Raw genomic sequence first — 19,066 nt, forward strand, 5'->3', positions numbered from 1 at the left:
GTTTTCTCTGTATTGGTCTGGGAGCTGAAAAAGAGCTAGACATCTGAAACACATTTAAATTCAGAAGAGGCTGGGCACCAAGGCCCCTTTGTCTCACTGAAAAAGTCTGTGTTAATTTCAACAGGCTCTGTAATAAAATGGAAAACTGCTTTTACCTCACAGCTTTGCCACTGGTTTGGAATACTTGGTCTCAGCTTCTGCTCACAAACTACCCTTCTCATATCTTCTATCGAAGGATCGGAAGGCACAACGTCGTAGTAAGGCAACTGGTATTCCTCAGTGATTCCTAGGAAAGATTTATTGTTTAGGTAACACAAAATCCAAAGTAGTGCTCCAGAATAAACTCTAATTGCTTTTACAGGTGATGAGGGAGAACAGAGGAACACCTGGGGCCACTGTGAACAACTGCTCCACAACAGCCTTCTGCCGCCACATACCGCCAAGACAACCAAGAGCACTTTCGTTTTATTTAAGCTAAAAGTGGTCTGGATGGCAAAATGAAATGGCCAGAAACCTCACCTCCAACGGAGCACCTTCGGGCTATCTCCCAGTATACTAGCCCCAGAGAGTACATGTCCGCACGCTTGAAGGACTCGAAGATGCTCATGTTCATCACATCATCCAGTATCTCAGGCGCCATGTACCTTGAGAGCACACAAAGGTCAGTCCACACCGATGGCTGTGCCACTGCGTGCTGAGGCCAGGCAGCAGCCAGTCTGACTGGGAAAAAGGGAAAAGGGACACTCCTTTTGACAGTGATTCTGAGTGAAAGCAAGAGACTCGGCCTGGGTGGTAAATGTAACGCTGAGAAAGTCTGAGGCAGCGCTTCACACTGCGCAGCGCAAGCACTCGTATTGAACTAAGCCATCTCAAACCTCATCGGCAGCCAGCAGAAACTGAGCACGTCCTCTGTTAAAGGCACTCGTCTCCAGCTCAACGTTGCTGCCGCTCATTCATCACCCTCAGCTACCACCAGCTAGGCTGAGGCAGGCAGGCAGATGGGAAGAGCTGCGCCGCAGGTGCCTACACCCACGCACGTCACCGTGAGTCCCCACGGCACCAGGAGCGATGGGGTGACGGACACCTGATGCCCACGCCGCAGAGCCACGCTCTATCCAGGGCTAGCAACCACCTCCTGCACCCACCCTGCAGGGATGACGGGCTTTGGTCTGCTGCCAGCACTCAGCTGATGCCAAAAGCAGAGGGGGAAGTCACCAGTGGAGGAAAGGACCGAGAGCAGCCATTGGCAGCCCCCCACCCACCTCCTCGTCCCCACCTTGGGGTTCTGGGGAATGTCGATGGTGTTCAGCACCGAGTCATGCTTCACTGCCAGGCCCAGGTCCGCAATGGCGCAGCTTTCGTTCCTCTTCACTAGGATGTTTTTAGATTTCAGGTCTCGGTGTGCAATTGCCGGCTTGCCTGTTCACAAAAGTGCCATCAATTTTGACAACAACAGTACGGACTTCAATGTGACGAGCAAGGAAGCAAAATCAGTTTTATTCAGCTTTGTTACTATACCCTGTAAAAAAACATTGAAGCCTATTTTGTACCAACAAAAGCTCTGCTAAATGCCATCAAAGAAAAAAAATCAAAACCTCGAGGGCGTTTTTGTTCCAATGTCTGTATTTCAGGGATAAAACACAAAAAGAGATAGTGTAAGTTCACCTGCCAAATTCATTTAGAAAATCCTTCATTAGAGCTCACCTTTAGCATCCCTCATGGGCATCCACATAAAGACGTGGAAGGAGGCGCAGGCGGTGGGGAGATGATACTCCTCTGTTTATATTGCACCACACACGCTTACAAGCGTGTGTCTCTTGCAGTTTAAAATACTGTTTCTTGCAGTTTAAAATACTGTTTCTTGCAGTGTAACAGTCTGCAAAATGCTTTAATATACCATGTCACCCATAAACGTTTTTCCAAATAACTCCTCAAAATTCTCAAAGGGCAGGCAGGAGGGAAGCACTTGCCTTGCGTGCCAACGATCTCCATGTGCAGGTGCGCCAGGCCGCTGGCCACAGACAGCGCCAGCTTGACCATGCCCTCCACCGCCACCGTGCCTCTGTTCAGGTAGTCGAAGAGGGACCCTTGCTCGTGGTACTCGGAGACAAGCCAGAGCTGAGTCCATGTCCCATTATCTACCCGGAGGAAGCAAGATTATTCAGCTTTATTAAAAAAAATCAAAATAAATTAGCCAGGATAAGCCTTCCCCATTTTGCATCTGGCTCAGGCATGCCAATGAATAAGCTTGCCGGCCGCCCCATGGGGAAGGAGCAGAGGGCAGCTGCAGGGTCCCACTGGTGTTTCAGATGGGAGCAACGGCAGCAAAAGCAGTTCTGAGACAGACACGAGGGATTACACACGCAACTCACAGCATACCCTTGTTATCTGCTGCAATAAAGCCCAGGATGTTTTCATGTCTCAGCATCACTGTCTGATAAATCTCTGCCTCCCGAAACCAGGACCGTTCATCTCTGGAGGAGAAGATTTTCACAGCTACATCTTCCCCACACCATTTTCCACGCCAGACTTCACCAAATCGGCCTTTTCCTACAATTTCCTGCAGGACAATAGTCCTTGCGATTGTTCTTTGTACAAGCAGAGGTAAACCTAGTGTAAAGAGAAGAGATGGGTATTTGGCAAGTAGCTCAGGAGTGATCTTCAAATCCCAGTGTGGGGCATTTTCCAGTGAGCTATACTCATGGCTTCGCTTTCAAACAGTACCGAGGGAAAATCCTCTCCCAACCAAAATCTCCCCAAATCATACTTTCTAGTGTTACTTGCAGGATGACCATGCATCGTGCCTGCCACGAGGTACAACGAACAGTCTCGGTGCTGAAGCCAGCTGGGTGCGATCCCTCCCTGCCACCGGCACCCTGCAGGCTGACCCGACCCGGCATCATGGTTTGGTGCATGCCGGAGCCAGCCTGGCACCTGGTAGTGTGCCGAAGGGTGCCACAGACACCCCCCTTGCAATGAGGATAAGCTCCACACATTACTTCAAGGGCCATAACCCAGTCTGGGTCACCACAGGAACCACAAACCCTTCAGGTAAGGGGGTAGAAACAGAAAAGGTCTAAAAATCTGGTGTGCACACTGTGGCCTGCCTGGCAAATAAGCCCAGCTTTGCTATTCTGTTAACAAAGCGAGAAAGACTGGCTGTGCCCGATGTCTAAAAGGCCACCACAGATGCAATAACCATGTCACCGGCAACGCCAGGGCTGGCCCTTGGCCCCTCTAGTCCCCGCGACGGGCATTGTCTGCCGCATCCTCAGCAGCCCCGGTTCTGCCACGGCACGGCACGGCACGGCTGCCAGCCCTGCCCGCAACTGGCTCACTCCTCCCCTCCTGCTCTTCCAAGTCAACCACAACACGGGTATGTTATTTCCCAGCAAAGCCAGGAGACCCATATGAGACAGGTACCTTTCTTTCCCCAAACCTTACCTCCCTAATCCCAAATAAACATTAAAAAAGTTTGTAAAAAATCAGTTAGAAAAGCAAGCCTGAACTACTTAATTTGGTTTTGTTTTGCAATCAATTAGCTGATTGGTTCTGGCTGGAATTTCAAAAATTTAGAAAGAAAAATAAGAAAAATAAGTAAGAAAAAAGAAAAAGCAAAAGAAAGGAGAGAGGAGAAAGGAGAAAGAAAGAAGGAAGGAAAGAAAGGAGGAAACAACAAAATGAGAAAACGAGAAAAGAAAAAAGCGAAAAGAAGAAAGAGAAGAAAGAGAGAAGAGAGAAGAAAGAGAAGAAAGAGAGAAGAGAGAAGAAAGAGAAGAAGAAAGAGAGAAGAAAAAGAGAAAAAAAAAGAAAAAAAGAATATTATCATCACAGATTCATTTTGTTTTGCTAGCCCTAAACACCTGCCTTGTTTGCTTTGATACTGTATTTTGTTTGGGGGTTAAAACAATTTATTTATTTTTTAAACCAAGGCAACCTTGCTTTTAATAGAATAAAATAATCAACAGGAAAAATTCTAGTTTGAAGGCCAGCTTGCTCAAATGCACTGAAATTTCCCCCCTGGTCTCCCCGACAGAGCCCTGGCACCCTGCAGCTGCCAGCCTCGCCGGTGGGACGCACTGCGTGGCTGCAATGGGAGCGAACGCGCTGCTGGGTGCCACCAGGCTCCGCCTGCCTCCGCTGCGGCCCTGCGCAAGCTAAGCCCTGATATTAGCTCAAGGATGTCACAAACAGTTAAAACTTCAGGGTAAATCAAGGCAAAGCCTACTCACATCTGTGAAAAAACACTGGGGAAGTACAAGAAATTAATCCTGAAAGGTATGTAGTTCATGGGAAACAGAGTAAATGAAATTAAGCAGCACTTATACATTTCTCACTTATAAATAAAAGTAAGCCTGATTTACAAATTTTTCAAGTTCTAGTTACAGAAAGCTGGGCTGTATACACCAGACAGGCCACCACCCCGGTGAGCTGGAATTTCTGAATTGCATCTATTTGATTTAACAACTTCCCAATAGCAATGGAGGCATCAGAGCAGATAGGGTATCAGAAATGGGAAAAATACTGAGAAGTGTTCTGCTCAGAACAAGAATTTGGAGTAACATTATTTTGGCACCACTGTAAACATTCCAGGAGCGGCATACTGACTCACTCGGTTAAATTAGTGCCTTTTATTACCAGCTGTGCCACATCAGCCAGCAACCTTCTGTTTCACATCTGGAACTGACCTCTGAATTAGCTTTTTTAACTCTTCCAGTCAAACAAAAAAAATTGAACTTTTGTGATTTGATGGAAAAGGAGCAAACGAAGCCCTATTGCCGCCGTAAGGTGTGGCCAAACACATCGGCACAAAACCTCCCTCGACATAAAACTTGTCACCAGTGTCCCCTGGCACCCCATGCCCAGCAGGAGACGTTCTTCATCACACTACAAGCAAGATGGCACGCTCGCCTTCGGTTTAAGCATCAAGGAAGTCTGCTGCGAAAGCTGCCTGCAAAGCAACCGCACACTGAGGTGAGGGTGGCGGGCAGGGCAGCCCCCACCTACCAGAGCCAGAGCCAGAGGTCGTCATGTCGTAGATGAGATCCTTCAGTGTCTTCCTGGAGCTCACCAGGTTGCACTCAGAGAGGGGCTCCTCCACGTTGGGCTGCTTGGCCCTGCCGCGGGCGCAGCGCCGGCCCTGGCAGCTGCACGCCACCAGCACGGCTGCCAGGGACAGGACACACACCGGCACCGCCACCGTCACTGCCAGCACCACCGCTCCCGCGCCGGCTCTGCTGGGAGGCTCTGCTGCTTTGAAAGACACAAGGGAGAGCAGCGTGGAGGGAAAAAGACAGTAAGTGAAGGGCTGTGGAGTGACAACATGTTAAGATGTAATGATTTCCCACAGTCATCCTGACCGGGACCAGCAGCAGCGAGACAGACCACATTGCTTAAGTTAGAGTCTTTCCCCCCACCACCACCTTTTTTGCAGGTAGCTTGGCCTCAGGTTGGCACTGTGACCGCCACCAAACACCACCATCTCAGATCATCCCACCAGTAGCTGCTCAAGGAAGCACCACGGAGACATCCAGTGGTGCAGAGCTGGAGGGAAGGAGCCACACAGACCATCGCCATGCCTGCCCCCAGGAAAGCTCCTCGGACATGCTGACCCCTCCCTGCAGGGAAGTGTCCAGTCATGTCTCCACTCATCTGATACTAAACCTACAGACTTCTCGCAGCACAATGTGTCCTGGCCACCAGCTTCTCAAGCACTGGAAGAGGCTGCCCAGGGAGGTGGTGGAATCTCCATCCCTGGAGATGTTTAAAAAATATGTAGATGCAGCACTGAGAGACATGGTTTAGTGGTGGGCTTGGCAGTGCTGGGTTAATGGTTGGACGTGATGATCTCAAGGGTCTTTTCCAACCCAAACAATTCTATGGTTCTACGATTCTCCACGTAGACCCACCCCACCTCTCAGTACAAGCCCGCAAACACATGAAGGACCTTTCCTTGCAATCCTATTTCCAAAAACACAGCTGGAACCCTACAGAGTATGCCGTTTTAATCTGTTTGCATTGGCAAAACACCATTCGTCTGCAGTCAGCTGATCCCCCATCTCCCCACAGCAGAAGATCATGAGACAGGACCAGCAAGCTCACTGCAGGATCGCGACCAAGATGTCACCCGCTGCAGAGGCTACGCAGCGTGCCCACCACCCCCACAGCCAGCAACCTGCGTTTTGCACGCAGTAGCATGGGTGGCAGCTCCACATGCGGGTAACCTGCCTTCAGCAAGAGACACCCCGCTGGATCCACTGCCACTGGCCACAGTGCCCTTCCCACACTTGAAAGTTTGTGTATAAATTCCTCAGCGCGCTGTCCCTGCTGAAAATCCTTGGAAAAAACTTTCCTAACAACGCATATGGGAATACAAAGTTCTAGTAAATGGGCATTAAAAGGATTTCAAAAACAGAACAGTTTTGGAACTTGTGTCCATGAAGCTGTATTTCACAAGGGTCAAGAAATGGGACTGTCTTTCATAATTTTCCATTTTAAAACTACAGGGGTAAAAAAAAAACAAAACCCAAAACAACGTATCAAGAAGATATAGGAACATATTACTAAGGTGTTTATTTGCACACACACACAAATATCTTAATGCCAAAAAATTGTAAATAAGCTTAAAAAAAACCCTCAAAAGCAAAACCCAAAACAACCAAAAACCACCACCTCCCCTCCTAAAAATACAACAAAACAGAAACACAACCCCAAAACCCCCCTCACCAGAATCACGAGTACCAAACGGTGGATCTACAGGCTACAGAAAATTTAAGAATCATGAACGCCACACCACGCAAAGTCATCCCTTTTAGCTGTTCTAGCAAGCAAAAAGCCCCTCTCTCCCTTCAGGCAAACGTTAAGCAACGTGAATACTGTAATCTGAATTTTGAGAATAACTGAGACTCCACATCACCCAGTGAGTTGGGGTCTCAGCAGAAGCAGCCTGACAGCCCTCAGCACGAACTGTTGCTTTCCTCCAGGTAATAGCACAATAGAACCTCTTCTTCTTCAAAGGGCCTTATCAAGCCACGCACTTCAACATTCAGAAGCGCCAGGTACAAGTCTGCTGCGCAAAGTTAACTTGTTCCTTTTTCTTCTCTCCCTTACGTTCCAAGCCCATGCACTTTAATTAAAGTGAGAAAGAAAACAAACCAAATGGTAACAACAGAAGGGCCCATGTCTGTTCGCAGTGCACAACTCAAATGGTTCTGAAAACGAACATTTGCACCTTGCCCAAGGGCTTTTCATTTAACAGACCTTCAACGGGACACTCCAGGGTCAGCCGGTGGATTCGTAAAAGGATTTGCGAGCAGGATTCCTCCCTGCAACTGCTGCTTGTTCACCGATAAGACACACTGCCATTTCCTAAGCTGCTGTCTTACATGGCACAGATTCCCCTGACGCAGGTACAAAGTGCGGTAAGTACGTATCACACATCCCCTCCCGCAGCCCCTCTGGCGCCGTGGCCAGGCTCTCACCGCACCGAGCGCAGGCTGCGAGCCCGCTGAAGGCTGCAGAGGAGGGCTGCCGCGCTGCAGGACAGCTGTTGGGGTAACGAGCTGTCCCCCAGCTGTTCAAAATACATCACTTCCAGCACATTGCCCAAATCCATCTCCCGCAGATCTAAGCATATTCGTTATCTATCGGCAGTGGCTGGTAAAGGCAAATGTGTGCAAGATACTTACTATAAAATGCCAGTTCTTCCCACCAGCTGCCGAACAACAACATAACGTGAAATGAGCAAAACATAAAACTTCATTCTTCTTAGGCCAGCGCAAACAACATCAAAAGGAAAATAATCAGGAAGGTTTGAACAGCAGCAACCGAGCCAGCGGGAGGAGAGACTCCAGAGGGTGTCTTTGCAGACAGGCGCGGGAGCTTGGCACCCTGACCGAAGCAGCGGCTCTCCTGCTGAGAGCAGCAGTGACAAGCAGTCCTGCTGGAAAATACTCACCCCCAGCAGCCACAGACCTTGAGCCCTGTGCTGAACACCGACAGGCAGTCAGAGAGCAAGCAGTGGTCCTGGCAGAACATCCTTCCCTGCATCTCCTGCTTGTGCCCGTGAGCCTTGCCACGCGCCCACATCACTTCACCAGCACGCAGTCTCTGCCCGGTGACAGCAGTCCCTTCTAGCCATGCACCCTCCCTGCTGGCTTGTATCCCCCTCCCAGTCCCACCAGCTCCTCTCCTCTTTTTTCAACAGCTCCTTCCATTCCAGAGCACCACTCTTTCCAGAAGCAAACTTATTGACAGTCTCCACTTTTTCTTTACTTTCAAGCCTGCTCCCTTGCAGTCTGGATGTTACAGGTGGCAAACCTGTGTAGGCAAAAGAAGAGTAATAGTTACTGCTGGCTTTCTTTTTATCTTAAAATTATAAATATACATAAACCCTTCCAGGATCGCCTGAAACTGCAAAGCGGCTCCAGCAGTACTTCAAAGAAGGGAAAAGTCAGGTTTGCTTGGGGCACAATAAATTGCTTTGCTCAGCTTTTCTTCACTAAAGCTCCTGAACAAGCTGCCCATCCCACCGCTGCAGTAACGCCTCACCCTGTGCTCAGAGAGATCGCACAGGCCGTGATTTCAGACTGACAGCTGAGAGCGTGACCCAGTGATGACAGCGAGCATGAAGAATTGAGGTGTGGAGCATGGCAAGTGCAGGAATGTGCATTTCCACAAGTGCTCTTTCCCTTGCAGGACATGCTCCTGACTCACAATGAACTCAGAAGTAAGTACCCATTTTTGAAGGGTTTTTAAAATTAAAGCCGCATTTACTACACTGGCTATGTCTGCACTACCTTGTCATACATTCTACAAACCCAGGTTCAGTTCCTAGTTTTGCCAACAAAATTGAGACAACAGTGTGGGTTAGGCTTTTGGGACGTGGTAATTTGTAACTTGCAGCACTCTATACACTGTAAATCACTGAAACAGGTTTTATAGCAGAATTTTAAGGGGCTCACAAAAAATGCGTAGATGATCTTTCAAAAAAGCAACAAAACCAATCTTATCAGGAAAAAAAGTCTGCAAAATTTGCAGTTAAATTAAGAGAAAAGCGATCTGATACAGTTTTACTGAAAACGTGTATGAGCACAGCTTGTATCGTCAGAACACTGCAGAGCAGGCTTTGTGAGAGAACTGCAATAGAATTTAATTTGTAGAGCAATTTCCCCCCCACAGGACATTCTGGGATCCAGGCGAGCAGCGGGGCAGGCTGGAGAAAGCAGCCGGTCTAGCAGGGACACAGCAAGCATAACAGGCTCGTGAGCTCACCCCCCCCACTGTTCTGGGGGATGGAGAGCGAGACTGAGAGCAAAGCAGAAGCAAAATTCAAAGACACTCTCACACCCACTCAGGACGGTGACACCCAGCATCAGGAATACAGACAGATGCCAGCTCTATGACTTATGCAGTGACAGCTGTTCAAAATAAAACCAAGCTCAGTGATTCTTACAGGTCTCCTCTGAGATGCTGCTGAGTTGAGAGAGCTCAAGTGCAGAAGGCAAGTTAGCCGCGGGACTGGAAGTGGAGGCATGTGGGCCAGTTTGCACGGAGTCTCCACCGAGTTCCTGACAAATGATGAGGTCCTGACTGTCTAGAGAAGTTTCTTGGAAGGAGTCATCCAGAAAACTCCTCTGTCATCCTGTAGGCTCCTGGTTGTACCACAAAGTGCTATCGAGGCTGGTGGTAGCTACTCAGACCCTTTCTGGTTCTTCAGGGAGCACGTGCGGGAGGCTGCTGTCCGCTGTACGGCTGGTGGCAGGCCACCTTCTGTCCCCAGCCCTTGCAGCATGGCATCCTGCAGCCAGGACAGCAGCCGTGCCCATCCCTGACCCCCCAGGGACCCGCAGTGCTTCCTGCAGCACGAACCGCACGTGGCAAGCAGTGCAAGTGCAAAACACATGACACGCAAGGCACAAACAGCAATTAAAGGTGACATCACCAGATGAGTGTGGTAATGTTTACGGCAGTTGTGCAATGTTAAACCCTTTGGGAAATAAGAAAATCCCTCATGAGTACCTAAAACCGTCAAATCAACACCATTAATCCCAACATTTTGCAATCTGATTTCAAATGTTCTCTTCAATGACTTACTAATCAAGAATAGAAGCTGAAGACATGTTGCCATGTATGAAACAAAAATAGCACATCTGGCAATATTTAGCAATTTCACAATATGGCATAGTTACGGTCCAAGTTGTGTAAACAAAACAGTACTTTTAGGCAGAAAAAAAAAAAAGGAAGGTGTGTTTTTTCCCCCTCCAAGGGAAAAGACATTCTCACGCATGACGTTTGCCTTGCTTTTGACATATAATGGGCACCATAAGACTTCTAAAAGCCCTGAACTATACATGTTTAAGTTCCTAAGCTACACAGCGGCAAAAAATTATGTCTTCTTTCCAACACAGTAAGAAAATCTATTGCATCTAATGGGGGCTCTAGTCAGACATACAGAATAGACAACTTCAAAAACGCACAATTTGGACTAGAGTCTAAAAGTTTCTCCAGCTTCCACCATGACTACAGACCCCATCACCCCTTTCAGGACATTAGGAAATCAGCTGGGAAAGGTCTGCTTAAGGATCCAGAAGTTCAAGCAAACGTGCCAGGCATACAGCTGTGAGATAAAGGGATGCATTATCTGAACTGCTGCTCCCCCCTCCCCTGCCTTCCCTTTGCACAGCTGTATTCCTACCAGCCACTCCAGAGAACACAAAATCTGGGACGGCCAAGATGGACCAAAGTATGTGAAATACTTGCAAAACAAGACATCCACTGAGCAGCTATGACAGGCTGGTGCTCTGCCTGGGGCGGGGGTTGTTGAGGTGAACCTCAGGATACCAGCCCAGCTGGGGGATTATCCCCCGAGCTGCAGCACTGAGCAGCACCGGCACGAAGGGGGAACAGAACAGGTTTGGTGCATCTCACACAGCCATTCCAGTGTCCGAGCTGCTCTGTGCCACAGCAGCCCCAGCTGACAGCCCATGTCCCAGGGCACGGCCAGCTAACCTGCCAGCAGCCAGAGAGGGAGCATCCCTCCTTTAGAGGCTGATGGGTTCAGGCCAGCTGTTCCTGGGCCGCAGCACTTCTCACACTGGCCCACGCATGTCCCAGTGATCACATCTTCTCCACAGCCCCCTGACCAGGCTCAGCCCACCCCTAGCAGGCTGGAAGGCACTAGATCCTGGTGGACCTTGGTCACAAGCAGCTCTTCCTCTCCACTTTTTTTTTTTTCTTCTGTTTTTGAGTCCTGGCCTCCACCCAAGGCTGCCTGGGCCACAGCAGACACTCATTTTCTTCATTAAAAAAACCAGACAGAAAACATTCAGCTAAATCAAGTTACTGGTACTACTCTGCAACAAAGCAGTAACACAAACCGTTAACGCTGGCCACTGAACCCTAGCAGTGGCTTTCAGAAACCATCAGTCAAGAGGCAACAAAGCAGCCACACAGAAGAGAGAAACAAATATATAAAAATATTTCCCCTCCTCTTCCTCCTTTGTTCCATTCCCTGTCCTCCCTGGTTTTATCCATTAATATCATTCTATCCATCAATAACATTTCAGGAAAGTTAGTGAGAAGTACTGTGGTTTTTCACTCATTGAACAGACCTTCCTTCTGACTCTTCTCCTGGATCGAGACCGTGTCAAGAAAACAAGAGACCTTTTCATCCTGTTCAGTAACAGACAAGGAATGCCAAAAATAAAGGTGAGGGAAAGCTGAAGCTTTGCCCTGCGCCCCCCCTGGCACAGCCCGCACCCCCCCCACCAGCCCTCCAGTGCCCGAGGCAGCTCTCAAGGTCCGAAAACAGCTGGAACGATAAATATACAATTTATATCCAAACACTGGGTTTTATTCAGAAAGTTATTGGTTGAAGGCTGATTCTTCTCATTTTCTGCATTAATATGCACCTTATAGTACTTTTTGCACAGTGGCGTCTGACTTCTTTAACGCTATCGTATCCCTCCATACCATTCTCCTAAAAGGGCTTTGATGTCTTTAGTCATTTTGAAACCAGGGAATGAAGAGTAATTACATGCTCATGCAAAACCTACAGACAATATTAAAAGAAAACTAACAAAATAAGAGAATCTTGTCCAACAGTCTCATTGGTATGATCCGTCTCTCTGGGCAACACGAATACACTCGGGGGATTTTTATCTTCGGAATTCTATTATATTTCGCTTTCTTTGATCCTAGCATGTGCCACTGTAGGTGATATGAGGGCCATTTGTGCCTTTGTACAGTTCGGGCTATAGGAATGAAGAAGAGAGCTGGGAAGTTACTTATTATACAGTTTGTTAATCCCACTATTAACTTAATCTTGTTGCATAAAGCCTCTTTCCTCCTCTGACTCATTTTCCATTATGCAAATACAGAACAGAAGTCATATGCTTTTTATCTTAAGTTCTAGAGATGCTGCTGTGCCAGGTCACCCAAGACAGAGCAGAGAGGAGACCATGCTTGCTGCGCGTTGCCTTTTGCTGGAATGAGGGAGCTACTTTTGAAGGAAAAAACCTAAAACCAGAGAATTCTTTGCTGCGCTGCAGTTTCCCACCAACTCACAGACATGTGGCTGCACACACCGAACACATCCCCATGTTTCTTTCTCTGAGAGGCTGACATTTTCTTCAGCCAGCCTCTGACAGCAGCCTGGTCAGAAAGCCCAGAATCTTGTGACAAATTTCAAAGCCACCTGCACCCATCCAGCCTCAATTTTCAGCATCTGTAAAGGTGGAGACTTAATACACAGCATCACGGGGTGTGTCGAGATGGAGAGGTTAGAATGAGTAGCAGCGCAAACTTCTCCCCACACATCTACAAACATGCAGACAAGGACACCAGAACTCAAGAAAGCCCTGTTAACTGTGTCTGGTCACAGACAAAAAGCGCCTGAGCCTTCAGGCTCCGGTTCAACAGCTGCGGAGTCACCGCCTCCACCTAAGGAGGTAACTGAAGCCAACACCAACTTTGCTGCTTTGGAGGAGGCATGGGAAACAAGTTCCCCAGCCTGTGCTTACCCTTTGTGGGGCCAAACACCACCCTCCACCATAACCAAATGCAAGCATCGGCTTCTAAGAAGCACCGGCAGTCTTCTGCAGGGCTGCAGGTAAAGGTCTGTCATCGTGAACAGGCTTGTGAGGGGGGTAAATTCCGCTCATGCGTGGGGTGGGGGCAGAGATCACAAGTGCCATCTCCCATCTCTGAAACACGGCCTGAAAATCCTGTGAGATGCAAGTCTACAACTGGAAGAAGTCTTCTGGATCTTATTAGCAACACCTCAGAATAGCCCGTTACACGCTGAGGTGCACCAAGGCCATTTCTCACACAGCGAGAGATTCACAGAAAGGTCCATCGAGGATGCTGCATGCGGGTCGCCTTCTGCAGCCCTGTTGTGACACCCCACTGACAGCAAAAGGTCACCTCAAGTCACCTGCCGGGGCTGAAAGTATCCCAGATAAAATGGTAGAAACCTGGAAAATAATTCATCAAGGTAACACAGAAAAAACCCAATTAGTGCAAACTCATGCTGCACTTTGAAACTTAACACCTGTTAACGCAGAACACTACCATGAAATTCCTGCCAACAAGAACCACAGACTCATTTAGGTTGGAAAAGACCTTTAAGACCTTCGAGTCCAACTGTTGACCCAGCACTGCCAAGCCCACCACCAACCCATGTCCCTCAGCACCGCATCTACATAAAAAGCAGATGTCCAGGTTGACTCGGTCCTTAAATATGTGTATTTTCAGACATTGTAAAAATAACAACTCAAGACAAGAGCAACTCCTCTCGCACAAGGCACAGCAACACGAGCTCCGCCGCTGACCGAGGCATGCAATGATGCAATGCCATCTACAGTTTTACCACAGAAATTCATGCACAGGCAATCACAACACACAAATTGCTTTCTGCCCTCAGAAATCCTCATGCTGTAAGCCATTTGTTTATTTTCCAGCCATTCTTGATGCATTTACAACAAGCCCTTGGTAATTAACACACAGGGGAGCTGAAGCAGGTTGGCACGAAGAAGAGCCAAAGGAGATGCTTGTGTCCCCGGCTGGATGCGGCTGCAGTAACCAGGAGGGAAGAGCCTGCCAACATTCCTGCCTCACCTGTCAGGGATGTGCATCATGGTGGACCTTCTCAAGGCTTCTTCTCCGTGAGATTCACTCCTGCCTAAAGACAAGCTTTTCATATCTGCACGCTCTCTGCTTTTTAACTAGACTCTGCACAATGGGGATGGATAGATAGGTGGATGGACAGATGGATGGAACTTCCATATCAAGATGCCTGTACCAAGTGTCAAACGGCATGCACTAGTACTCAGTTGAGAGGGGCTGGCGGGAGGTGGGCTGCCTTAAATAAGTACCTTGACAAAGTAGGTACATTTTAAAGACCAGAGCGCCTGCATGCTAAGGTCGGCATTAACGACCCAGCAGCTTACTTAGTTACCCACCATGGCTGACAAGGGACAGGCAACCAACATGAGACAAGCCATACAATGGTACGCAGTGACTTGCAGGAGGAAGAGGTGACAATACACATGGACCCCAGGGCCAAGCAATCCCACCTGCAGCCTTGCACCAGCACAGTCCCAGCACAGCACGTCCCAGCGGTGTGAACCCCAGCTTAGCCCATGCCCAGGGGTGGGAACAAAAGCCTTTACAGCATCAGTAGCGGACTAATTTCTAAACCTAGAAGTGCCTCCATGTTCTGTCAGGCCAGCTGAGAGGTCCCATGCTGGTTACTCGCTATGGTGCCTTCACTTTAAATTTCTTGCCCTCAGTCACAGACAAACCCAAGATCCAGATTTGGATTGCCAAGTGCCATATACGAACAGAAGTGAAAGAAGAAAAAAATGCAAGCTGAGCAAGGGGCTGCCTAAAACCTCACTTTGGAAACAGCCATTTCCTAAGCCCAGGAATGCACACAGGCAGCCCAGGCAATGGCATTCAAACTGGTTTTCCCCATGGCAGAGCCCATCGCTGGCACGGCAGGTAGACCTCCAGCCCGAAACCTCTCAAGGCAAAGGGCACAGGTGCTGCAGAGGCGGCGTGGGACAGCCCCGGCTCGCGCAGCCCAGCTCCTCGCCTACACACTTGGCAATGCCCCTTCAAAAGTTCCCTTTTACTGGAGCCCAAATGAAGCTGTCCTACACTGCAAATTATGTGAAGAAGGGCTGTCAGGGAAGACCAACAAACAAATAAAATTAGCACTGCTAAATTTTTGACTAATGTGAATTCTCCCAAATGTTTAGAGCAAAGGGCTCAGGCTAAAAATTAAGTAATTTTCTCTGGTACTGAAATATGAAAACAGAGGGTTTGCAACTACCAGTTCAAGCACTGGGACGACTGACATGCCTCCACCACTCCTCCATAAACAGCAGTACTCTCCAAAGAGTCTAGCATCCCAACTTGAAAAAAAAAACAAAAATTATTTAAAAAAATCCAACCAACCAAAAACCCGTGGTATTTTATTTCTACATTTCTAGAGCATGACCACTATTAGTATCTCCCTTCTGTTGTCAACTGAAAGAAAAACACTTAAACAATCCTTATTCCTGCCCCACACGACAGGCAAGATTGCATACGGGGGTCAGCCCTCCCAGCTGCCAGGCTTCTGCCCAGGCTGGCTCCTCCGGAGCAGCGAGTGGCAAAAGACCTTCCTCCAGCAGCATCCAGCATCTGCCTGTCTGCCCCAGGAGATGACGGTCCCCACGGCTACCACAGCAAGCACCACACTGTCTGCCCTCCTGCATCTTACGCAATATAACAAGTGCTTCCAGTAACAGCCTTTTAAATTCTGTGAAGTACTATACGACAGCAGCTTAAATGCAAGTTATAATTGTAAATCATGGATTAATGTGCATCTTTCTTACCTGTAACATCTCTCAGTGTAAGTCTATAAAAAGTTATAATCTGATAAAGTAGTGTATTTTACAGCTTTCTCAAAAAAAAGCCTGGATTAAACACAAATCTTGGAAAGAGAAGTCAACTAAGTAAATCTGAAAATAGTATAAATATTTATTTTTTTTAAAAAAAGCACACTGAATCAACTTCATTACACAATTTTGAGTCTAGCACAACTCAAGAACTGCACCAGCTGTGTAATACACAGAGCTCCTGGAACTGCAAATCTTTTTCCACCCTCTAATTGGGACCAGGAATCTTACACTTTCTCATCCCTGCTGGGTAAGAATCAATGATACCGACCTGACACCAAAAGCTGCCTTACAAGCTGCTAAAATGAACTGCAGGACCCTGATGATCAAGAGAGAGTAACAAGATTGCTGCAACAGCATCAGCCAAAGACATCACCCAGCAATGACTTTGTGTCCTCTCACCCCCAGCGGATGATGACACAGGTCATACAGCACGTAGGAACAGAGAGGACCCACCTGTGCTCCTGCCCACCGTGGAGCCACTGCAGACCCCTTGCTTCCAACACACAGGTGTGCCGACAGAAGCTGCAGTAAGCACTTGTCACTCCAGACCACAAAGACATGGCACTCAGTGACACAGACTGACCGAGGACAATGAGGAGAGCAGCTCCTCACATGCTGGGGGACTGCCCCATCATGGGTCAGACCTCACCACCAACCCAGACGCTTGTCTGCCCGAAGACACGGGGGTGCATTTCCCATACACAATTCACAGTCAACACCTACAACTGCCTGCCCGCCTTCCCAAACCTCTCTGAATTCTCACCTGAGCCAACCAAAGCAGGTCCTTCAAAACTGTGTGCAGAGATGTTTGAGACAGTAAAACTCCAGCCACTGCAAGGCTTTTCTCTTCTTTAGGTGATTATTTCCTTGTGATGCAGTAGGTAACAGCTCTCAGCACCCCACAACTGCCCGTTCACAGCTGCTACACATTGCTGACCCATGCCCCACAGCAAGCCCCCAGTACATCAGATATTATCTAAAGTAATGCCAATTCAAACCACAAGCTCCCTTAAGATATTCAAACCCATAAAATTTGTGAGGTTACAAGTCGGTTTCCTTCAAACATTTCCTTTCATCTTCATGGTTAATGCCTTGTGGAGTATCAAAGACAGCATTTGGAACATCTTTAGGAGACGCCAGAAATTCACTCTTCCCCAAACAGAGCTGCAGTTTAGATTTTCCTGTCTGAAGCAAGCTGAGGAAAAAGACAGCTACTGTTTTACAGGCCGTCTTTAAAATCCCCATTAGCTGGCTCTCACAGACGGCTGCGTCCTCTGCACGGTATTTCTGCACCCTCAAGCTGTCACACAAGCGTTTGAACAGGGTTTTGCACTTGGGCGGCACTTACCAACAGGCAGGCGGAGGGTGATGTTGTTGCAGAAGTCGGTGTAGCAGCACTCGGTCTTCGTGATGTTCTTGGAACTGTGGCAGAAGACCTGTGCGTTCAGCTCCGGGAGGGAGACGCAGGACTTGATGACCTCTTCCCGCCCGTTGGTCAGCATCACCGAAGCCCAGCAGGCACCCTCCGTCTGGCAGGTGAAGTTGGTGTGCTCGCACAGCTGGCACACGCACTTGAGACCTGAAAAAGAGGTTTCCAGCTTTTATAAGAAGACCCTGGGAAGACAGACCCCCTCCCATGGCAACTGTGCCTGCTGGCCAAGGCTAGCCCATTCAGCCCCGGCACCCTGCGGAGCTCCGGCGCAGGTCCCATGCTGGTGAGTGGGCTCCTGGGCTGCAGGAGGAAGCTGGTCCTGGGAGGCCCCTGACAGCACAGATCCCCAACACCCACAGATGAACCGCGCGGTCCTTGGTCAGAGGGAGGTGACAGCATCTACCTTGCGCGGTAGAGAAGACCGGCCACCCCAAAGAGAAGCACCTGTGGAAGCCGCCCTTTGCCTGGCCGGGGGGACGGAGGTTCACGTCTCCAGGTGCACGTCCTCAGCTCCCACAGCCACCAGGCACCACCTCAGACAGTGCCCACCACACACACGGGCATGTGCTCCCTCCCGAGGTGTGTACTTACACACAGCTATGTTTACTAGGTACCGAAGCTTAAGTAATATCAGCAGCTGCTGTTCATGGAGCTGTGCTGGCATACCAAAACACGGCCCCCCCTCACCGGTGCCAACCGCCCACCCCACGCTGGCAATGGCATGTCTTGCCAGAGCCGATGGGGTGAGGGCAACCAGCCTGTGCATCACCATGATGCAAAGTCCTGACACACACCACCCAACAGCCCACAGGCAGCCCATGGACAGCAGTAACTGGATTTTTCCTCCCCATGTCTTCCTTTTTCCAGCACACAAACAGCTGCCCAATTTCTTCTGGTGCAAAAGTTTGATGTTTTTTAAGTACCGCAGGTTTTTAACCATACCTTCACATTTTACCACATCAAATAGAAACACATTTTAATAACGAGTGCATTCTCAGGCTTTACCGATGCTTGGAAGATGAGGGGGAAACCAAAGCTACATCACCTCAGTGAAACACCAGATGTTGACCATAAATTATTTTGGCTTCCTTGTTTTTCTTCACCTGTTTCACAAGGAATAGTTTTCGCTCGCTTCATGCCAAGTTTAAGAGCCCACATTAGCAGTAACACAATAACCAAGACATCTTAACCTCAGGCTGAGCACCATTTCTACAGGAAACTCTTCCTTAAGTGCACTTTATATGATGATTTTGTTTCTGTTAAAAACTATAAATAAAAAAGTCACCCCATTTTAGAGTACGGAGACTTGATCTCTTCAACTATTGACTTAAACCATCCTTATCCTACCACAGGGTCCCCAAAATGCTTTCTGTGCACCTTCCTGGGTCACTTACACCTCTGCAAGATTGAACCCTGCTCTACCTACAGGTGCCAGGGTATTTTTATTTTAAAAATAAAAAAAAAAGTAATTTTATCTACAAATCCATGCTGTCCCTTTGGGAATTGGGCAGGGGGAGGCTGTTTCTTTTACTTAAATTTAATAGACATCCAAAAAGTAAAACCACGAGGGGATGAGGATGGCCACCAGGAAGAGGAAAGCTTCCCCGCGCTCACTAGCCAGCCCTGAGAAGCCAGTGTACCCCAGCAGCTGCTGCCTCTCCCTCCCCAACACCTTTATCAAACC

General features: G+C 48.5%; 1 protein-coding gene across 3 annotated transcripts in view; it reads right to left on the bottom strand.

Annotated features, from left to right (window-relative positions):
• ACVR1C (activin A receptor type 1C) overlaps window positions 1–19,066 on the bottom strand; it is a 37,448-nt gene that overhangs the window by 6,625 nt on the left and 11,757 nt on the right. Inside the window, exons 1-7 of one of the 3 annotated variants that reach the window (XM_027785236.2) lie at window positions 17,299–17,545; window positions 5,008–5,253; window positions 2,380–2,610; window positions 1,971–2,138; window positions 1,263–1,419; window positions 520–644; window positions 156–286 (exon numbers count right to left, since the gene is read on the bottom strand). In XM_027785236.2, the coding sequence (XP_027641037.1) occupies window positions 156–286; window positions 520–644; window positions 1,263–1,419; window positions 1,971–2,138; window positions 2,380–2,610; window positions 5,008–5,253; window positions 17,299–17,452 (1,212 nt within the window). In that variant the 5' untranslated portion in view covers window positions 17,453–17,545. Of the gene's footprint in view, window positions 1–155; window positions 287–519; window positions 2,139–2,379; window positions 2,611–5,007; window positions 5,254–17,298; window positions 17,546–19,066 lie in introns of those variants that run through there. The other 2 variants (XM_055813117.1, XM_055813116.1) reach the window with 2 other exon arrangements.

This window comes from Falco peregrinus, chromosome 8, assembly GCF_023634155.1.
Source record: "Falco peregrinus isolate bFalPer1 chromosome 8, bFalPer1.pri, whole genome shotgun sequence".
In the NCBI taxonomy this organism is placed as follows: Eukaryota; Metazoa; Chordata; class Aves; order Falconiformes; family Falconidae; genus Falco; species Falco peregrinus.